The following is a 21,806-nucleotide window of genomic DNA, read 5'->3' as shown; positions in this document are numbered from 1 at the left end:
ATGGTATCCTGAGAATAGGTCTCAACAAGCCCTCCATGACCCCAGTCCTAACCATCTGCCTGTCTAACTCCTTTAAGGCCTTGGTTCAATGTCCCTTCTGCAAGGACCACTTCCCTATGACCTCCTCACTGCCCAGCATGGGTTAGCAACCCCTCCTAGGGACTTCCTTGTACTCAGCATTCGTTTACCTGCCTGTTCCCCATCTGGATAGAGTCCATGTCTGAGTCACCCAGCATGCAGTCTGACACATCATGAGCATGTAAGTGCTCAAAAAATATTTGTCTGATGAATAATTAGATATGGCACTTGGTTTGGATATATGAGACTAGAGTTTAGGAAAGAGGGCTGGGCCAGAAAGACAGTTTTGGAAGTTGTCAGAAAAGACCCATGATTGTAAGTAGAACCACGGGAAAGGGTGAGACAACTCAGAGCAAATAAAGCAGAGGCCAGGGACACACTTGCTTTTAAGGGGGAAAGATTTCTGTACCAAGTCGGATCAGTTTTGACTTAGGTAATAGGAATCCCACATAGCCTCAGAGAAGATAGTCCAAGGCTAGTATGTCAGCTCTGTTTGGCAAAGACCTTCCAGATGTGGGTCTTCCCACTCACTGTCCACTCTAGGAAGCTCTTGGTATGACTCTGGTCCTCATGATTCAGGGTAATGGCCAGAACTCCAGTCATCACATATGCATTTCGAGCAGTGGATGAAGACAAGGATGAAGAAGAGGGCGAAGGATCTGCACTAGCTGTCTTCTAAGGAAAGTTCCCAAAAGGTGTCACATGATGCTTCCACTTATATCTGATTAGCTAAACCAGTCACATGACCAGACCCAGGTACAAGAAGAGGCTGGGAAGTATGGTTTCCATTCTAGGCAGCCACGTACCCAACTAAGAACCAAGGGTAGCATCCCTGTAGACTAGATATCCAGGGACAACTAGTTGACTCCACTATTGAAAGAGAGGCTAGATGGAGAGGCAGAGCACTACTGGTGTGCCAGGCTCTGTGCTAGGGACTTTACATATCTTGTCTTACCCCAACCTGAATAGAGGCTATTATTGTTCCTGCCTTGTAGAGGAGCTTGAAGGGTTAAGCAACTTGCCGAAGGACAAGCAGTGACCCTTGGCAGAGCTGCAGTTGAAAACTGTCCTTTCTCTGTATACCCGTCTGGCTGGAAAATCAAGAGAGGGTGGGTCCTAAGAGCAGTTGGAAGGAAATCTTTTAATAAAGGAGGGCTTGGTCAACAGTGTCAGCGGCTGACAGACCAAGCAGGATACGGGCTGAAGTGTCTGCTTGGATTTGGCAGCAAGGACACTGTTGGTAACTTTGCCAAGGTCATTTAGGAGAAATGGGGGTGGTGGCTGAAGGCCAACTGCACAGGGTGGGATGCAGAAGGAAGTGTAGAAATGTAGGTCTTTCTAGAATGGTGGCAGTGAAGGGAGAGCACGAAGAGCTGCAAAAGAACAAGAGTCAGGAGAAGGCAGAAAGGAGGGGCAAAGGCTGCTATTGGCTATTGGCGGAGAGGAGAGGCAGCCTCTCCTGGGAGGCCTCTGGGCTGGATGGAAGGGTTGGATACAAAGGAGGAATCCTCTGCTCCTTCAGGGGGGAAGAGGGCAGGAGGTGCATTAGCAAGTAGGACTGGGGAAGGAAGGGAGGGAAGAAGAAGGAGGTCCTGTCTTGTAAAATCTGAAGAATGGTTCTTGGCTGGGGTAGAGGGTAGGAAGCCAAGGGCCTAAAGGACGGGACTAGCTTGTGCCATCCAATATGGTTTCTTACTGCTGCCAGCCACATGTGGTGATTTAAAGTAATTAAAAGTGAATAAAATTGGGGCACCTGGGTGGCTCAATCGGTTAAGCCTCCAACTTCAGTTCATGTCATGGTCTCATGTTCGTGGGTTTGAGCCCCGCATCAGGCTCTGTGCTGACAACTCAGAGCTTGGAGCCTGCTTCCAGTTCTGTGTCTCCTTCTCTCTCTGACCCTCCCCCTCTCATGCTCTGTCTCTCACTATATCAAAAGTAAATAAAAACATTTAAAAAAAGTGAATAAAATTAAAGGATCCTGGGTCGCTCAGTCCAAATCCTGATTTCGACTCAGGCCATGAGCTCATGGTTCGTGAGATCAAGCCCACTTGGGGCTTGCGCTGGCAGTGCAGAGCCTGCTTGGGATGTTCTCTCTCCCTCTCTCCCTGCACCTCCCCCTTCCCTCCCCCTTCTTGCGTGCTCACATGCACACTCTCTCAAAATGAATAAACTTAAAAAAAGAGTGAACAAAATTAAAAATTAAGTTCTTGGTTGTACTGCCCACCTTTGAAGTATTCTGTGGCCACATGAGGTTAGTGAATACTATTTTGGGCAGCACAGACAATATTTCCATCATTGCTATTGGACAGCACGGGTCTAGATAGAGCACAGTGATGGGGGTTCCCAGAGACGCTGCCTGGACGTAAGTCTAGAGCGCAGATCTTGCCCACAGCAGGGCCCCCGGAGAATCGGTCCACACTGCCTCCACTCAAGGCCTTCCTCCTGTCTTTGGGATTCCCTCAGACCTCCCCTGCGGGACAGCCAGCCCCATTCTTATCCTTGCTGTCATGAAGCCACTTCTGAGGGTATCTGCCTGTCTGCGTGCCAGGTCTCTCGAAGCTGTGGGAGGGGCACTTGGAGGCCCAGGAAGAGCTCCAAGAGGTACAGTGACCCATGGACTGAGGGGAGCTGACCTCCGGTTCTGACCCTGCTGGCCTCAAGGCATAAGTATTGGCTCTCCACCATCTATGAAGAGATGCAGAGGACCTCAAAAATCGTTCAACTCATTCCCGCACATTTCACAGATGGGGACATCTAGTGTCACAGAAGGAGAAATGGGGGAAAGTACAGAGCCAGAGATCCTTTGATTAAAAGCCTCATTCCTTTTATTGTACTCCGCCCCTCACTTTCCCCAGACCTTGTGTTCAAACAGTACCAGGCAGGCCTTAGGCGCTGAGGTGGGGCCATGAGCAGGAGGCCCAGGATTTGGCCGTCTGCACCCCAACCTGAGGTAGCCGAGTAAGGATTCGTGGCTAGAGGGGACTGTCTCAGCCTGACAGTCGGGGAGAAGCATACGCCCCTGGGGGTGCTGTGGCACGGACCACGTGTCAGTACTTGAGGGCATGGGTATGTTTAGACGGTTGTGTTTGCAGGGCTCTAGCTGTTCAAAACCAGAGTGCGGGTGGAAGGAGGGTGTGGATGTGCATAAGTATGTGCATGGGGGTGTGTACGTGAGACACAGCGTGGCTGATAAACACACCACACACCTGCTCAGTACTGGCGTCTGCCAGGTCACGCATGCCCAGGCTGAATCTGGTGACCAATCAGGAGCGGTTCTTAAACGTACATCCTGAAAACGGTCCAGAGTTTGCCATCCTTGCAGATCTGTGGACAGCCCTACAGATTCTGGTTCGGGAGGTCTGAGGTGGGTCCGGGTGCCTGCCCTGTTGAAAAGCTCCCTAGGAGAATCTGGGGCCAGTGAGAAACCGGACTTAAGCAGAGCAGTCCAATAGAACTTTCTGCAATATTCTATGTGGTTCAATATGGCAGCCACTAGACACAGATGTCTATTGAGCAGTTGTGATGTGGCTATAGGAACTGCATCTTGTATTTTAATCAATCTGAGTTAATATAAATTTAAATGGTCATCACGGCGAGGGTCTGCCCTATGGGAAAGCATGGATCTAGAGACATGAGGCAATGGGGTGCACGAGGCCCAGGGAGAGAAGCACACGTCTGTCTCTGACACAGGAGTGTGAGAGGAGCCTTGCCCAGCCCCGGCCCCTCCAGACCAGGAGTGGCTGAGGCTGGGGTGGAGCTCCCTTGGAGGTCGTGGAGTCTGGGCCAGAGCCCAGAATGCACAGGTGTCTCCCAGTGTCCACGCTGAGCCCGCAAGTAACCTAGTGAGTGGCTGGCTGAGTGGGTGGAGAGCTCCCGAGGAGACCACTGTGTCCTGGCTGGGACCCCACCAGGGTCCCTGCCTGAAGCGTCATGCTGTGTCCGGTCTGGAGTCAGCGGCTGAGGGTCAGGACGTCCTCATGTTCTCCTGCAGGCCCAGGGTGGAGCTGGTGGCTGTGGGGTCACGTTCACCCTGCGGGGGCGTTGGAGGGGATAAAAAGGCAGCCTCAGGGAAGCAGCTGTCCCCCAACACGGACATGCGGGCCTAAGGCTTCAGAAAGACCCAACTCAGGGAGTGATCTTACCGCCCCTGGCCCCATGTCCTCCGCATACTTGAACTTCTTCTGCTTGTAGTAGTGCCTCTTGGGCAGGATGTGGAGCAGCAACAGGTCACAGAGAACCGTAGCCTGAGGGCAGGGAGATGGTGGATACAGCATGGGAATACGGGTGCGGGGACAGAACCCTCCACACCCCACAGCCGTCCCTACTGGCTTGGGGGCCTGGCTCCATCCTGTTCTATCTTATGCCTCAGGTTTTGAAAGGGGGATGATGCTCTGTTGTTCCCTCAGGGGGTCAAGATCACCCCATCACACCTCTGTCCTGCCCCAGCGCTGGGCTTCAGTTTCTTCAGACATACTGTGGGTCTGCAGTAGTGGGGTGGGCTCAGTAAGGATGGGACGAGAGACTTGTTGCTGCCACCGAGATGTGAAAGAGGGACGGACACTAGCACAGTGACCCCGTGATTCTAACACTTACCACTCCAAAGATGCCAATCCCAGAGCCAATGGTGGTCATTGTGGGGATGATGTCAAACTTCCCAGCCTGGTGGCAGGGCCCAGGGAGAGAAGAATTAACAGTCAGAAGGAGCGGGGTAGAAAAGGCCTTTCTCAGAAACCCTAAGGCCAGCCCTGGGGCAAGGGGCTCCCCTTCTCTACCCCCCACTCCCGCCATTAGCTGGCCCAAAAACTGCTCCCCACAGCTCTGGCTCCACATGGGGACCCAGCTACTGGTTAGAAGCCCTGGGTTTTGACCTTGGCTCTGCCTCCCTGGACACAGGGAGGTAGTGGAGGAGGTGAGGTCACAGACTGTAAAGCCCTGCCCTCAGCAGGTATCCGGGTCCATCTGTTATTAGAAGTAAAAGTGCTGAATGAAGCTCAGTCAACTTCTTGTTGTCCATAACCATGGACACCCAATAAGCATGCACAGGAACTGAGATTGTGTCTCTGGCTGTCCCTCACCTGGACACTCACCTTGCCATCCACAAGAATGTCAAAGCGAATCCCAAACACCTTGAAGAGGTGCCGGTGGTTGGTCCCGTTTTCCATGAAGTGCCTGGCAAACCTTGGGGAAAGAGTGAGGTGGCAAAAATGAGTGATGGAGAACAGTTTTAGGTCCAGTGTTCTCAGAGCTCAGCAGGATCCCCAGAGGTTCCTGAGGACAGTCCCATGCCCCCCAACATTCATTCCAGGAATGCTGTATTCAACCCTCACCCTAACTCCTGATGTCAGCAATTTTCCCTGGCAGCCCTGGCGGGGGGTGGGGGGGTGGCCTCGAAGGCTGGAGCTCAGGCTGCCCAGGTCCTGTTCCCTGCGGGCTCCCTGCTTGGTCAATCCCAGGAGAATGGGAGCTGCCCCACTTCCTCGCTTCCTTCCTGGGATACTTGCTTGACCTCACGGGGCTCTGGGACCCCAAGGAGGGAGCACTGATGGGGCCTGGCAGGCACCTGAAGTTGAAGCCTCGAGACAGGTTTTTCTCCTCATACAGTCCATGGAACTCGTAGACGGGCTTGCAGTGTCTCACATGCCAGTCCAGGTCACAGTGCCAGTCGATGGTGATGCCTACCACGCCGCCCTGCAGGGACACAGCGTTTCGGGATCAAGAAACTCCTGTCTTATGCTGATGCTAGCAATCTCTTGAATGGGGGAATTTTTTTTTGTTTGGGAAGACTTTGAGAAGCTGCTTCAGGGTGAAGGTTCTGTCCCCTTCTCTGGCTCCACCTCCTGTCCATCACACTTCAACTTTCTGATGGTTTCTAGAATATACTAAGTTCTTTCTACCTCAGGGCCTTTGCACATAAAGTTCTTGTAGTTCCAAAGGCTGCCTCTTTCTTATCTTTCTCTGAGAGGCTTTCCCTAACCACCACTTCCGGTCTCAAATGTGTGCCTGTTCTTCCCTCTGTGTTTTCTTCTGGAACATGTGCCACTTTGAAATCATATATTTATTTTGTGTGATTATTAGCCCATCTCCTGTAAGACTGCAAGCCCCATGAAGGTGGGGCTGGCTGTCTCATTTGTCACTGATTCCTGAGTTCCTAGTGAAAGTCACAGCATGGAAGGCAACGGTGTTGAATTAAAGAGAGAGTCGGTAAAGACCTGGGCTAGGAAGAGAAAACTTGAGCAAGCGAAACTCCTCTGGGCAAGGCAAGAAAGAGGGACTGGTGGGGAGGGTCAGGGACCGGGGAAGGGGAAGTAGACTGAGCAACAGAAGAGCTGGGAAGTGGTAAGAGTGAGTGGAGCAAGTAAGCAGGAAGCAGGTCCGCAGGTATCTGTAGGTGAAGGGGAGGGGTAAGAAGAGCAGGTGACCAGGACACTTTTAGGGAGGGGGAGGTCTAACATTTAGCTTTCTGGTGGCGCTTGTGGCTATAGTGTAAACGCCTCCAGCGTTCAGCAAACTGAAGCCTGAGGGCCGAGTCTGTCTGCATATTGTCTGTGGTGGCTTTTGCCCTACTGCCGCTGACTTGAGTGGCTGGAGCACAGACCATACAGCCCACAATGCTGAAAATACGTACTCTCTGGCCCTTTAAAGAAAAAGTTTGCTGGCCCCTGTGCTAGATGTGTTGTGAACAAGTTGTGTGTGTGTGTGTGTGTGTGTGTGTGTGTGTGTGTGATATCACACAAAAGAAGCTGATTTCCTCCCCTAAATAGGCAACTGCAGGAGAAGGATGCTAACTGATCACATGGGAACACGCACAGGGGGTTGCCACATGCCAGGCAGCCCTGAAGTGCTGTCCCACGGTGAACGTGAACTCACTTGATCCTAAAGACAAGCCCCCGAGCCTGGTACGGTTACTGTCCCCACTGTGTCGGTGCAAAAGCTCAGACACACTCAGGATAAGAGACTGGTCTGAGGTCACATTGCTCCTTAGGGGCAGAGACAGGATTTGAACCCAGTCAGATAGGTCTGGGCTCCTTACAAGGTACTGCTTTTCTTGGAACCCCAAGTGACTGCAAATTCCAGCTTCTGGAGTTCCCAGGAATCCTGGGCAGGGCACAGGATTTCTCAGGGCCATGAGTCATGGAATTCAAGCTGCTTTCATTTAATATTTAAAAAAACAGTGTGACCTCAGCAGACATCCAGGTGCTAACATCGGCCCACATCCAACCATTCCGGGCTCCTCCTCTGTGTCAGGTCCGTGCAGAGCTGGCTGAGGACTTGGTCTGACCCTCAGGAGTGCTCAATGGTAGGGAATAGATCTATATATTTACTCAGCCCATACCAGAGGGGCTTGAGGGGGGCATTATCTGGGACTGAAAAGCCTTCATTGACCTGATGATCCCAGGACCCAGCCTCGCCTCCCTCACTCACCCGGCATCATACCTTTTCAGCCAAGGTGCGAAAATTCTGTCCTGACTCTTGTACCACATAGCCAAGCCTGAAGACAGGGCACAGCGGGTGCAAGACCTTGTGATAGAGACAGGTCTTCATGTAGGCCTCATCCACCTCTTCAACCAGGTTGCGCCTATAATGGGGGTGGAGGGTATTGGTGGCAGCAGAATGCCAGCTGGGAGGTTGCCCACCATGCCCCAGAGCTCTGGGGATCCGTCACAAACTCCATTAAACCCCTCCTTCCACAGCCCTTGGAGACTGAAGGCAGCCCACCCAAGGGGCCCAGCTCAGGCTTCTGTCTCCAGAGTGAGATCAGCAGGAGTGGAAGGTGACAGAGACAGTCAAGACCAGCTGGAATGGCCTCGAGGGGCTCCTGCATTTCTGCCCCCTTTTCCCACAAACCTGTTGACCTTGAAGCGTGGAAAGCTGATGCTGTTCTTGATGAAGAGAGTGAAGTTCTCGGCTTCTTGGAGAAGGGCAGGGCTGGAGGAGACCATACTCACTCACTGCCCCCTCCCCAAAAGTCCCCCGTGTGCCCACCAGAGTTTGCCATGGGTGTGGGGGTATGATAACCTATGGGATCTTCTTGTGGCCTTGGCTTGGTGGGGGATGGGTGTGCCGTAATGACCAGGGTTGGAGGGATCATTGGCTTGGACCATACAGATGGGGTAAGGGTGAGGTTGGAAGAAGGGAGGATAGATCGTTTCTAGAACTGGATCCAGGTGCCCCTTTGTCTGGGTTAGAGAACCTGCTCCCAGCTCCCTGGATGGATAAGGCATTACCGTGGGACATTGTCATCCACCTCCACTGGACACCAGCCGAAGATCTCACATGTCTGCACGGTGTCGTTGAAGGGCACACACTTGCCGGTGCGGATCCCTGGAGCAAGGGAGGAACCTGTGGGTGCCCATCCCAAGCTGGGGATACAGAAGAGGCCCGTCATCCACGAGAGCCCCCAGTGATGGAACATCCAAGAGCAGAAGTTCTGAGGACAGAAATGTGGCTGGATCTGGGACAGGGTAGGCCAAGGCAAGGGTGGCAGGGAAGGAGAGAGCAGGAAGGACTTCCTGGTAGAGGAAGCCTGGAGCTGACCAGGGTTGTGCAGGGGGACAGGAGGAGGTCGAGCTTACCTTGGGCCTTCCTTTCTGCCTTCCCTGGGGTACAACCATTGTCATCTTTGCATATGCCCCCTTCCGGGTGCTAAGGGAAGGGAGAGTTGCTGCTCCTAGGCCCCTTGGGTAGGGTCCTAAGAAGAGCCCCTCTCACCTCCAGGGCCCTAGAGAAGTTGTGGGGGCAATCTTGGACCACTTTGGGGTGACCTTTGCTTACAGCTTCCTTCCCTCTCCCCAGACCCCTCCCAGGACCATCTGGGCTCATGCCCAGCTGCCCTATTGCCAGGTCAACTGGCGGGGAACAGGGATGTTAGGGCTTGGGGATTAGGTGGGCACTGAGGCTCAGCATCTTGCTTGACACACAGCTGGGAGGGAAACTTCAGCACTGCCAATAGCGGACGGCTACTTTGGGTGAATCTCTGCCTAAAATGCCACCAGTTCATTCCTCTCAGGAATTCTATCTTCAACCCACAGGGGGACCTTCTCTTCCATGTTATTCTTCCTTGGGTCCAAGAAGCAGGAAGAGGGGATGGGTAGCAGTCCTCACCTCTGCACAGTAGCCTTGAGTCTGTCGGGGGGTCGCAATGAAATTGGTCATGATCACGAAAGAGCTGTCCCCCTGTAAGTGAGGGGCAGGGGAGGGGAGACCAGGGCTCTGAGTTGGGAGAACGGCCCCCGGAACCCAAGCACTGCCCCAACAAGCTCCTGGAATCCACATGATACCCAGCAGCCTCCATAACCCGTGATGGCAGAGTGGAATGAAATAACCACCTGCTTTCGCTGGCTAGGGAAGCTGAGGCCCAGAGGGAGATGGGAGCTGGGCTGGTCCCATCTGCCATTGGACAGAGGCCTGTCCTGCTCTGAGCCAGGCCCCGTGGGTGCAAGGTGTAGCTCACCTGGGCTGGGAAGACGTAATCAGCTACATCCCAGACCTGGGAGCCCAGGCCTGGAAGCTGTGTCACGGCCAGACCCTTGAGCTTCACAGACACGCTGCTGATGAGGCCACTTGAGGTCTGGTAGCCTTTCTCGTAGACAAACACCCACCTGTGGAGTGGGTTGGGGGTTAAAAGGGTCAGAGCTGGGCAGGACCATTCAAAGATGGCATGAGGGTACATGGGCTGCTGCCCTTGCTGGAACCAGCTAGACATGCCACATCCTTTTCCCTCCTGTCTCCAGACGCATCTCTGAGCCACTCTGCTCCTGAAGCTACATCTTGGGCTGGGGGTGGGAGAGCCTCACCTGCCTCCCTGAGCTGGCCTGTGCCTGAAGTTCCACCCTGCTTTCCCTGGGAAAATACTAATTCCCAGAGAGGAGACCTACTGGAGGACTCTCTCAGATCCTTTTTCAAGAGCAGGATTTGCTGGGGCCTGGAGGCCGAGCTTTTTAGACCATAATCCTTATGCCCGAGTGCTTCTTCCTTCCTAAGATTCTCCCACTAAGAACAAGCAGAGCATGATGGCTGAGAACTTGATATTTGGTCCCCAAGAGCCTGCATTGGAATCCCATCTACACTACCCAGAGCTGTGTGATTTTGGATAAACGATTCAATCGCTCTCTGCCTCAGTTTCCTCATCTGTAAAATGGGAATAATAACAGTACTAATAGTACTTGTGACTTAATGCACATAAATCACTGAGAGTGCAGACTGGCATGCAGTAAGTGCCACAGAGAATTAGCTATGATTATCTCAGCCATGCTGGGAGCCCCTGGCAAGGGGGACGGGAACAGACACAGAAGGGGGGCAAGTGGCCCTCTGAAGAGCTCACATTAACTGGCCTTATTTGAGGCTCTTGTGGGAGTGACTCAGGCTGGAGGCCTGCCAGCTTTCCTGGGAAATTCTGGCCTTCCCTTCCAGCATGAAGAACCCCTGTTCCTTTGGGTTCCTCACTTTCTGTCTGGGAGTCAGTGAAATTTACCTCCACCCTAGCCTTGGGGGCTGGAGGGTGGACACACAACCAAGCCTTGCCAATCAATGTTCCATCGCATTAGCAATGGACCATGTCTAAACATGGACACACAACCTGGGGAGTTTCAGCAATGAGGCCAGAATTTTTCTGGGAATTACTGGGTAAGATATCCTTTCTGCTGGGTAGCTAAGCAAGGTAGGTACAAGACCAAAAGTGTGGTTAGTCATTTTGCTACCTCACAGAAAGACTAACTCTGTTAATGAAGCCAACTTAGAGGAAAGTTAGGCCAGGAAATGGAGAGGGCAGCTTCCTGATAATGGTTGAGCTCCTGGATCTAGCCATGTTAAAAAAAATTTACTCCTGGGGGTGCCTGGGTGGCTCAGTCAGTTAAGCGTCTGACTTCAGCTCAGGTCATGATCTCATAATTCATGGGTTTGAGCCCCAAGTGAGGCTCTGTACTGACAGCTCAGAGCCTGGAGTGATTCTGTGTCTCCCTCCCTCTCTACCCCTCCCCTGCTCACACTCTGTCTGTCTGTGTCTCTCTCTGTCTCTCAAAAATAAATAAACATTAAAAAGAATTTTTTAAAATTTACTTCTGGACTTTCCTCTATTACATTAGCTAATAAACTCCTTTCTTAATTTAAGCCAATTTGGGTTTGGTTTCTGTTACTTAACAACTGAGGATCCTGGGTATGCCCCATTTCCTTCGGGAGAGACTGAATGGAGATTCATTGTAACTGTGTGTGAGTGTATCTGTGTCCATTTGTGGTGCTCGTCAGAGTGTGTAGCTATGTATGTCCAGGGGAAATCTGTAAGCACATCTGTGCCTGACTGTGAGCAGGTATGTTTATATTCCCTTCATCCCTCACCCTACCCTCAGCCCCACCAGCCCAGGCAGAGCTCAAAGCCTCTCTCCTGTGTCCCAGCACTCCGGCCTGGTAGCAATTCTCTGGGCATCTTAGTCCCAGAGTCAGTGCTAGCTCTTTGGGGGCTGTCTCCCTGCCCCAGTCCCCAGGAAGTCAGCCCACCCTTTCCACCCCTCCCCTCCCAAAGTCCACTCTCCATCTTCTCTAAGTCCCTCCCCTAGCCCGGCTCTGGAGGCTCCCTAAAGCCTAAGTATGGTCACTGCTGCCCCCTGCAGGTCCCAGGTGGAAACAGCTGAGGCATGACAAAGGCCTCCAGTCCTCACCGCTTCCAGCCTCATCACGGAGAGCTGGGGGCATCACCTACTGCTACCCTCCTTGGCCTCCTTCCTCCAAAGAAGATTCTGGTTCCATGTCTAAGCTCAGAGGAGCTGTTGGGGGTGATGGGGAGCTGATCCATGTCTGAACCCCTGTAGGAGGGCCACAGGCCTCCCTCTCGGCAGCCCCCATCCAACATCCCAACAGAATTTCTTTCTGGGCCCAATACAAACTTCTTACAGTTTAGATGGGGAAACTGAGGCCTGAGGGAGTGTCCCTGCCAAGTCAGAGGCAGACCCCAGGCTTGAGGTCCCAGCCCAGGTCTCTTCCCCTCTCCACCGAGCAGCCCAGCAGCAGCACGTCTGCCAGGAGGCAGGAGTGTGGAGCCACACCACGGCTGTGTGCAGGGGCTGATCCGGTCATGCAGGCTATGCCCGCCCCTGTGGACTGTCAGTCCTGGAGGTAACATGGTAAAGTCAATCTGACATCTGTGACCTCGGTTCTGATAATAATGGAGTAACCATGGCACCCGGCCCACCCCCGCAAAGCCATGCTCACCTTGACCTGGCTTAGCTGTCACTCTCAAGGGGGTCTGATCCCAAAGTCATGAACATCTTCAGAAGTCCCTCCTTTTCCGGGCATTACCTTTCTCATTCTTTCCACCTCCTCCTCAGCAATACCCTGTCCTGAGTCTCCTCTCCAACAGTCCCCCATGGAAGACGGCACAGAGTGGCCAGGAGCATGGCCCCCCGAAGGAACAGAAGCCAAGATTCAGGTATTGGCGCTGCCACTTACCAGCTGTGTGACTTTAGCCTCACCAGGCTGAGGACTAAGCCACTCAGTCCTGGCCTTCTCAGCAAAACAGAGGTGATGGCACCTACCTCAAAAAGGCTGTTCATTCAACAAATACGAGCAAGGCCCTACTATGCACTCAGCTGTGGGCTGGGCCCCAGGAAGGGAGAAACCAAGTGTAGGTGACTAGGGGACGTTCCCATGAGCTCTCTCTCTCTCTTTTTTAAAATTTTTTAATGTATTATTTATTTTTGATGCAGAGAGAGACAGAGCATGAGAGGGGGAGGGGCAAGAGAGAAGGAGACACAGAACCAGAAGCAGGCTCCAGGCTCTGAGCTGTTAACACAAAGCCTGATGTGGGGCTTGAACCCACGAATGTGAGATCTGACCTGAGCCGAGGTTGGAGGCTTAGCCGACTGAGCCACCCAGGCGCCCCCCATGAGTTCTCTTTAAAGCAATTATCATGCAGTAGGCACATAATAAGTAATTCCCTTATTTTCACTGTCTTGAGTCAGTAATTCCTCTTCAAATGTCCACCCGCCCCCATTGCCCTGGCTTCCGTTCGCAGCCCAGACAGAACCTCAGGTGAGCTGTCACAGACACCTTGTGTCCCTAGGTATTTATCTCTACTTCTGCACTCTCCTTGGAAATCTAATTCCACACATTCATTTAGTGGTTCAAAAAATACCTTTTATTTATTTACTGTTCTGCCACTAAAAACTCAGAAGTGAACAAAACAAACCAAAATTCCACACTCAAGGAACTTACCTACATGTCTACATGGCCCACTGCTTTGTGACACACATTCCTTCCCCGTTCCTTGATCCCTCACCCCAGACATCAATCACACTGTGACCTCAAAGTCAACTCAACCCTCTGCGTAACAGGCTGGCGGCTCCTCAGAGTTAAACATGGAATTTCCATTGACTCAGCAATTCACCCCTAGGTATATGCCTAACAGAACTGAAAATATGTCTGTACTAAAACGTGTACACAAGTGTCACAGCAACATTACTCATAAGACGCAAATGTGGAAACAGCCCACGTGACCATACACTGATGAATGGACAAGCCAAATGTGGTACGTCCATACAATGGAATATTAGTTGGCCAGAAAAAGCAATGGCCGACTGATACGTGTTACAGCCAACATGGATGAGCCTAATAAATATGAAGCCAGACAGGAAAGGCCACATATTATATGATTTTATTTATATGACATGCCCAGAGTAGGCAAGGTAGGCTGTAGAGAGAAAGAATGGAGGGTGATTGCTAAGAAGTACAAGCTTTCTTTCTTTGAAGTCGTGAATATTTTGTGGGCTGAGACAGTGATGGTCATACAACTTTGTGGTTACACGAAAACCACTGAATTGTATATTTTTAAAGGGCGAATGTTACGGCATTTGATTTCTATCTCAAAACAAAAATTCCGTGGAACCACCCCAAATGCCTCATGTCCCCACAGAACTTGCACTCCGGTGCCTTCATCTTGGAGGCTGGCACCGTACCTACGGCATCCCCCTCAAAGCCTGGGAATCCTCCTCACACCCTCGTTCTCCATTATCCCCACACTCTTTGGGGGGATGTCAAGGGACCTCAGGCATGGGATGGATGGCTAGGGGGACCCAAGATGCACCCATGGACTGTAGGCAGGAGTTGACGAGCCCAGGCACATGCTATGGGGCACGGCAGCCTTGGGGAGGGGTAAGACCAGACTCCAGGCATGGGAAGGACTGCATTCAGGGCTGGGGCCCATGCTGAGTGTTCAGAGGTTAGGCAACATGCAATCTGCAGATAAGTCAGGTTTTGATGATTTGTGTTTTTAAACATGTTTAATGAGTCGCCCACTTCTGAGCACCAAGAAGTCCTTTTGCCCATAAATTCCGATTTCCCACTGCACTTGAGAAATCAAAAACTCTGACTGTGTTGGGCCCACGTCCCCCTGCAGTGATGATGTGCAGAAACTGAGTATGGGTGCCCCCTCCACATGTACCACCAGGGTGACCACTTGTGTCACCTGCTTCTACCGGGCATGGTCTCATCCTCTCCTATTATCATGGCTGCATCTTCACAGCTGCTTTGCTTCTAGCTTCCATCCCCACCCCAACACCTGTCTGTCCTGGGCCTTCCCCTGCTAGACATCCTTCTACAGCTCCCCACTACCTTCTGTGGCTCCCCATGTTCCTCAGCCTAGCATTCAGAGGCCTGAATCAGTGGCTGTGGTCACCCCTCCACGTCCTTTCCCTTGGGTCCTCTCATGCTTCACAGCCTAACCCTAGTGACTCCTTTGCTGTCTTTCCTGCCCCAGGACCTTTGATCACACTTTTCTTTCCAGGAGGAGTCCCTGGACCAGGTAGGCACACAACCAGACTCTACTAATCTGAGTATCTCATTCCCTTGACCATAACAATGGGTTTTGTGGTAGGCCTTTGACCCAGTGCCTGCCAGTCAGAGTCAGATCTGGGACTTTTGCCGGAACTCTGGAAAATGATAAAGTCTTACGCCCCAGGAATGGCTAAGCTGGTGGGATGTCAGCCTGCAGCTGCTGGTGGACATTTGCCACTGTGAGGACAGAGAGACTGCCTAAGAACGAAGCCCAGAGGATGGCACAGTGGGGTAGGGGAGAAGATCCTGGCTTCAGTGGGGAACCCAAATAGGACCAATCTGAATTCCCCACCGTTTCCCTGTGGGACTTGCTCTTCCTGGGCTCTCACCATGGAGGATCCAGCCCGAAGCCGCTTTGATTTCTTTTTTTCAGTTATATAAACCACTCAATAGCCCCACTCTTCACTAGGAACCAAAGAAGTCCTGGCTAATTCATCCTTCACTCCTCATTTCTCCTTTGCCTACCCTGTACCCCACCTTTGTCCCATGGGGCCCAACACAGCAATAGGCACAGAGAAGATGCTGTAGGAATGTCCCTGAACGCATCTCCCCAGCAATGATTTGTATCTGTCCTAATCCCAGATTGGCGTGCTCCCGGATTCATATGAAAATCTCAGAAGCATGTGAACTTCTCAGTCACTCTGTGTGGAGGTGCACAGGGGTCAGTAGAGCCAGGAACAGGCTTTCCTGGACTAGAGCTCCCAGGCTTTTTTGCTCACGGCTGGTTCCACCACTGTGTTGCCTCTTTCAGGAAGCCTTCCCACATTTCTCTTACCAAGCAGCATTCCCCAATCCCACTGGGACTGTCCTGTGAGCCGCAGCCAAATCTCTCTCCTCTCTGAATCAGAGCCCTCCCGGCAGGGACATATCCCTGTACGCTCCTTGTATGGGCCTGCTAGGTCATGGACGGTGGCCCACGGCCTGTGTGTTGAGTTACGAGAGCGCACCGCCTCCCAGGAGACAGTTCTAACTGCAAATTAACCATTTAAAAATTTTTTGATGCTTACTTACTTATTTTGAGAGTGAGAGAGAAAGAGTGCATAAGAAGGGGAGGGGCAGAGAGAGAGGGAGAGAGATTATCCCAAGCAGACTCCACAGACATCATGGAGTCTGTGGCTTGATTGGGGCTTGATCTCCAACTGCAAGATCATGATCCGGATCAAGAGTTGGATGCTTAACTAACGAAGCCACCCAGGCACCCTACAAATTAATCATTTTAATTTGAGCCCAAAAAAGTAACATCTTAGCTCAGCCCACTGGGCCTCAGGCCCACTTGCTCCCTCTGCTTGCCATGGGCTTCCCAGAATGGGGTGCCTGATAGAGAACACAGCCTCAGTTTCCCTCCTCAGACAGAGTCTGTTTGAGTGCTCGGCATCTCAGCCTCTCCGCCTCCATCTCAGTAATTCCCCATCTCTAAGTCTCAGGGCCTCTCTTCATCGGAGTGGCTGTACTCCAGTGTCTGTCCCTCTGTCCAGCTCTGTCTCTTGTTAGTGCCCTTGTCTCTGGAATGCAGGAGTCTGGCTCTTCTCCCATGCTCCCCTTTGTGCCCTGCAGCACCCACAGGACCAGACATTTAGACAGGCAGGAGCCTTGGGAAGGGGGGATAAGTAAAGAAAGGCCATTTCATCTCAGGAATGCGCCTGCACACAACATCTTTAGAGGGGACCTCCCTGCACTTGCTCTGTGGCACAGTTGGGAACTTGAAACCTGAGATGGTAAGACCAAGTCCAGGCTGGTCTCCAGCTGAGTGGTTAGCAAAGCAGCGGGCAGTGGCCAGATGAGGTCGCCAGAGCCAGCAAGGGTAGCAGCGGGAGCAGGATCCCGGGCTTGAGGGTGGCGTTATGGGGGTGGGTACTGTGGGACACCCTGCCTTCCTCTCTCTGCTATGTATGTGGGCAAGTCAGTGCCCCTCTCTGAGATGTTTCCTTTCCAGGATATCAAGGCCAGCTTTGGAAACTTGCAGCTGGACTCAAATCTGGTTCAGCCTCTTTCTAGTTGTGGGATCCACACTAACTCATTCATGGTCTCCGAGCCTCACCAACCCGGAGGAGGCACATCCATTTGGAAACTGAGTAGATGGTCCTTGGGAGGGAGAAAGGGAAGGAGGGAAGCAGGCAGGTCCCTACGAATGGAAGTACGTGTTCAGGGGTGGATGGTGGCTTGAGGGCAAACGGTGCGGCTAGGGGTGCGGTGGGAGGGAGGACTGTCCCTTTCCCTCTGACAGTCTGTGACCAACACACGAGAGGGCCCTGGCGCTGGTCCTAGTGCTGACCTGAAAGCAGAAATAGGGAGCCACAGGGGCCATAGGGAGGACAGCATTCTCCAGCCTCTTTGGGCGAAGGATGGGCTGGGCCTGGGCGGGAGAGTTCTCTTTTCCCTGGAGGGTCAGGAGTGCAGCTAATGGTGAACTTTTAAGCCTGTCCTTTTAATCACTGTCCATCGCAGTGTCAGGGCCCCATTACAAAGTTCTCAGAGCCCGTACGAGGTGGGAAAGGAGAAGGCAGCGCGAAGGCTTGGGGGTCAGGAGGCCTCAGTTCTGGCCGCTGACTTGCTATAGGACCTGGAAGACCCACTGCTCCTTTCTGGGCTCCTTTCTGTGTTTTCCTCACAACTTCAAATGACACTGAAGATGTCCAACTGGTCTGTGAACAGGGAGGCAGAGGTTGAAGGTAGCAGAGGGCTGGGTCCTGCCTCTGACTCTTCCTGACCAGCTCTGAGACCCTGGGGGCCAGATGGGGATAGAGGGAAGGTTGTTTTAGGTAACAGAGGCCCTGGGAGGACCACAGAGATATGGTCACTGTTTTCCCTCCTGGTCAGCCTGCCCTGGGCTCCAGGCAGCAGTCCTGGTTTGGTCCCACAGCAAAAATGGGGATATGGAGAGCAGAGGGGCAGGGCCCCCAGGATCCCAGAGCAAAGTGATTCTGCCGGGAGCCCCCACACCCCCTCAGCTGGAGCTGAAACCCCTTCAGTGGCCCCCGGGCCTCCAAGAACCCTTTGCAGCATCACTGTGAGTGGACACGATGCCCTCACCTCCACACACATGCAGGGGACACATGTCAGGTGTGGCCACCCCAGCCACAGGACATGCACATGGGGACACCCAGCCATGGGGACGCAGCCAGGAGGCACATGCCCAAACACATGAGAGCACGTGCATCCACACAGAGCTCTAGGTACAACATACACAGAGACACACACACGTTCACATAAGCACACACATGTGTAAGCCCCTCCCAGGCCTGTTGTGGCTTCTGGGACACCAAGACAGATTTTAGGAAGATGGCCTTTGCACAGTTCCCAGGACAGCCAGACTGCAGGGGAGTCCCACCTCGCTTCTGCCCCTGCATGCCCAGGACAGCCAGGCAGGGCTGGGGATGCCTATAGTGGGATGCAGTCATCCCTGCAACCTGAACTGACCTCTCACCTCTGCCTGACATGCCGCCAGGAAGGTGCCAGGTGTTCTGAATTTGAGAGCCTCTTCGCTCTGGGGGTCTCAAATACCACAGGATGCCTCTGATGTAGGCGGGGCAGGTGGGAGCAGGGCCTTTCCCTCTTTGGCCTATATAATGGGGTGCAGCCTTCATGTCTTAGCTGTGGCCCGCTTGGCTTGGAGGTTAGAGGTAAAGCTCCAGCTGTGGTTTGCTGGGGCCCTGGCCTCCAGCACCACTCACCACTTGAGAGACTTAACAGTGAGTCAGTTCCGGGGCGCCCGGGTGGCTCAGTTGGTTAAGTGTCCGGCTTCAGCTCAGGTCATGATCTCACGGTTTGTGGATTCGAGCCCCGCATCGGGCTCTGTGCTGACAGCTAGCTCAGAGCCTGGAGCCTGCTTCAGATTCTGTGTCTCCTTCTCTCTCTGACCCTCCCCTGCTCGTGCTGTCTCTCTCTGTCTCTCAAAAATAAATAAAAACCATTTAAAAAACAAAAACAAAAACAACAGTGAGTCAGTTCCTTGGAAGGCTTTGCCTCTTGTTCACCATAGGACCCAGGGCAAGGCTTCCCTCTGTACCTTCACTCAGTGTCCCCATGCTGACAGTGAGTTAGCAAGCTTCCATTCCTTCTGAATAGCACTAGAGTTTGTCATGGAGGATGACAACCAATGGAGAAAGAAAGAGGGGCCCCTAGGGATCCTGGGGGACATCCCAAAGCCTGGAAGAAAGGCCAAGGTTGGGAGCTGCGGCAAGAAGGTGGCAGGTAGAGGGCCCAGACTCACCCAATGACGTAGACCAGAACCACGAACTGGATCAGGCGAAAGACGACGCCCACCTTCTTGTTGCGCACGAGCACCATTCTGGGAGTGTCATACTCAAAGAAGAAAGCAGACAGCTCGTCCTGGAGCCGCTGTGCCATGGTGGGCCAGGCTGGGGGCTGAGAACTGAGCGCCGTGCAGCCTTTGCTCTTGAGGTGAGAGCGTTGTCAATGCTCACGTCTACAGTGGCGCTTCTAGGGGGTTCCTGGTCCCTTAGGTAGGGTAGGGCAGGGCAGCTTGGGGCCAGAGATCAGGAGTCAGCGGTTAGTTGGAGGTACTTGGATTGAGAAGGAGAATCTTTGGGTGGTCAGAGCTGCTCTTGGCCCCTGGCAGGCAATGGACTGTGGGCCAGCCCCGTCTGTGGACAAATAAATTCCCAAAGATGGACGGGGGTGGGGCTAGTGGGGCCACTCAGGCCCAGCCCCACTGCCCCTCCTGGCTCCGCCTCAGCTCTGCTGAGCCTCCGGAAACAGAAGCTGTTGGCAGGAAACCACAGGCCACTTGTCACAAGGCAAAGATAAAGCTGTCAGCCCCCAACGAACCTGAAAGAACAGAACAGGGCTGATGACTTGGGTGGAGTGGCCTCAGGCCGAAGCCCTCCCCAGACCAGGGACCCATCCCCAGATCCAAACATCCTTTCCACTCTACCTGTGCCCCCAGATGGGGAGCTCAGTCCCTGGGAGGTTTGAGGCCAAGAGACCAGAAGAGGAAGTGGGGCATGTCTGGTCCAGCTACCTGATATTTCCAGAGCCTGTGACAGGACCCCCACCTCTGTCCTTGTAGACCACCTTCCATCCATCTGTCCGAGTCCAAGCCTGGCCTGTGCCCAATCAACCTCAGCATCGGGATGACTTCTCTACAGCTCACCTCTCCTCTCCCGACACCTGTCCTGTCCTGTTCTGTCCTAGTCACACCTCCACCTCCCAGAAGCAAGCAGAGGGAGGCAAGTGCCCAAAAGAGTCAAGGGCCATATCTGCTACACATTGCCCCTGGGCTCCCTCCGATGCAGATGGAAAAGCCTAATAGCAGATGGCCTTGGTTAATATCCTTGGCTTTGCCACTAGCTGCCTGTGAGGGCTTGGGTAATTTGCCTCACCTGCCTGAGCATGTTCTTATCTGTGAAATGGGGATGATAATGGATTTCCTTCATAGGTAGGGGCCCCAGCAAGGTGGGTCCCAACAATGCTGAGGACAGAAAATCCAGAGGCCACTATTGATCTTGGGGTACAGCCCCTCTGCACCCCTGTCTTTGACCCCAGCTCAGGGCAGGAATGCAAGGGCCCCAGGGGAATGGGGTGGAGCAGAGGTCTCATTTTTGCTTTTGGAGCCCTAGAGCCAGAAGCATCCTCCAACCCCATGCCTTGTTTTGCAGATGAAGAAATGAACTCAGAGAAGAGACCAGAATTGCCCAAGCTCACCCTGGGCGGTACTGGAGGCTTCAGCTTGCAGCAGGAAGGCCTCACTGGCTGACCCTCAAACCAGGCCTGGAGACCTTGGGGCTTCCTCTAGAGGTGGGAAGTGGAGGCTGGGTGTCCCAGGGGTGTGGGGCACTCCTCTGCAGCCCAAACTGCCTCACCCTGAGGGCTGATAAGAGACTTCTTCCTGGCAGGCCTTTAGCTGGAAAATTGCTCCAGGCAGGGAACCAGGCCCGAGGGCTGGAAGTGCCCGCTATGCCTGAGCAGAGCTGCTCCCTGGACAGCAAGAGCCCCCACAGAGGGCAGGCCCCTGGCCGCTTCCAGCACCCAGGGCCTGGATCAGCCTCGCCAATCTCAGACTCAACTGTGTGTCCAATGCCACCTTCAAGCAGAGCAGGCAAGAACCAAGTCCTGGAATTTTCTAAAAAAAACATCCAGAGATGCTGGGAGCCAGAGCTAAGAGGGACATGTCCCCTTGGCCTGGTCTTGATCCCAAACATGCCTATTCTCTTTATAACTGATCCCCTGGCTCTTGGAATAGCAGGTCCCAGGACATGAATTGCTTGTGATGAAGAGCGGGGGTGGATGCTGGCATTACCTGCGCCATCTTTGTGTCCCACTCCACCCATGGTTCCCGGATGTTAAGGAAGGCAGCCGGCACTTAGGTGAGGTGGGGAGGAGGAGGCAAAGGAAGTCAGGCAGTCATTCTCCAATCCGTATCTGCCCTTTTGATCCCTTCACCATGACCTCCTCCACCTCCTCCTCCTCCTTCCACCCTCTCCCCGCTCTAAGGAGCCAGCCTTGCTGACAGACAGATGGACCAGTGGATGGATGGCTTCCTTTGCCTGGCTAAATTTAGTGGCCGGTGGAGTGCAGAGGGGACCTATACTCATCCTGGAGGCCAGCTCTGGTCCACAGGGGGTCAGCACAAGGCTCCAATGGGTCTCCTTAGCTACTCAGACACCCTTGCTTGGAGCACACACATGTGCTCCTGTTAGAGCCTCAGTTCCGAACCTGACATGCAGAAAACAGGCTGCCATGGAGGATTATTTCACTTGGGGTTGTCACATCCAGAGCATGCCCCAAAGAAAAAGAAGTTAAACCAGTTACATTTCTCTTCCCAAATCTCTTTTTTGGCTAATAACTTTGCCAGAGTAGGACAGGCAGCTGATAGTATCAATGCATCTTTCACTGGTTCTAAAGTACATCTTTCCATCCAGGACTATGTTTTCGTGCCCTTGCCCCAA

General features: G+C 53.1%; 1 protein-coding gene and 1 long non-coding RNA gene across 4 annotated transcripts; one reads left to right on the top strand and one right to left on the bottom strand.

Moving 5' to 3' along the window:
• Positions 1–2,880: 2,880 nt before the first annotated feature.
• P2RX1 (purinergic receptor P2X 1) lies at positions 2,881–19,533 on the bottom strand. 3 transcript variants are annotated; one of them, XM_029929327.1, is made up of 12 exons: positions 19,109–19,532; positions 9,530–9,677; positions 9,181–9,252; positions 8,652–8,721; positions 8,304–8,400; positions 7,924–8,004; positions 7,513–7,654; positions 5,639–5,766; positions 5,166–5,256; positions 4,672–4,737; positions 4,221–4,322; positions 2,881–4,108 (listed from the first exon to the last, which is right to left on the bottom strand). In XM_029929327.1, exons 1-12 carry the CDS (start codon positions 19,243–19,245, stop codon positions 4,043–4,045), a joined length of 1,200 nt encoding a protein of 399 aa, XP_029785187.1. In that variant the 5' UTR covers positions 19,246–19,532; the 3' UTR covers positions 2,881–4,042. The 3 variants fall into 3 exon arrangements, 1 of the variants encoding a protein (XP_029785187.1); XR_003904873.1 differs by lacking the exon at positions 2,881–4,108 and having other exon boundaries at positions 4,290–4,322; positions 4,672–5,037; positions 19,109–19,533; XR_003904872.1 differs by lacking the exons at positions 2,881–4,108; positions 4,221–4,322 and having other exon boundaries at positions 4,947–5,256; positions 19,109–19,533.
• Positions 12,283–21,236, top strand: LOC115283039. Its single transcript, XR_003904874.1, has 3 exons — positions 12,283–12,496; positions 20,517–20,655; positions 20,754–21,236. It is a non-coding gene; the product is annotated as an uncharacterized LOC115283039 (long non-coding RNA).
• The last annotated feature ends 570 nt before the right edge of the window (positions 21,237–21,806 follow it).

The sequence above is a fragment of the Suricata suricatta genome, chromosome 17 (genome assembly GCF_006229205.1).
Source record: "Suricata suricatta isolate VVHF042 chromosome 17, meerkat_22Aug2017_6uvM2_HiC, whole genome shotgun sequence".
Taxonomy (NCBI): Eukaryota; Metazoa; Chordata; class Mammalia; order Carnivora; family Herpestidae; genus Suricata; species Suricata suricatta.
This window is presented reverse-complemented; position numbering and strand designations above follow the sequence as displayed.

What these genes read in the sequence shown, in the direction of transcription:
- P2RX1 (XM_029929327.1), bottom strand. Translation starts at nt 19,245, where the DNA reads ATGGCACAGCGGCTCCAGGACGAGCTGTCTGCTTTCTTCTTTGAGTAT. An exon ending in TCTCGAGGCTTCAACTTCAG is followed by an intron (nt 5,257 to 5,638) that starts GTGCCTGCCAGG and finishes TCTTTCCCCAAG; the next exon opens with GTTTGCCAGGCACTTCATGG. An exon ending in GGATTGGCATCTTTGGAGTG is followed by an intron (nt 4,323 to 4,671) that starts GTAAGTGTTAGA and finishes CCCTGCCCTCAG; the next exon opens with GCTACGGTTCTCTGTGACCT.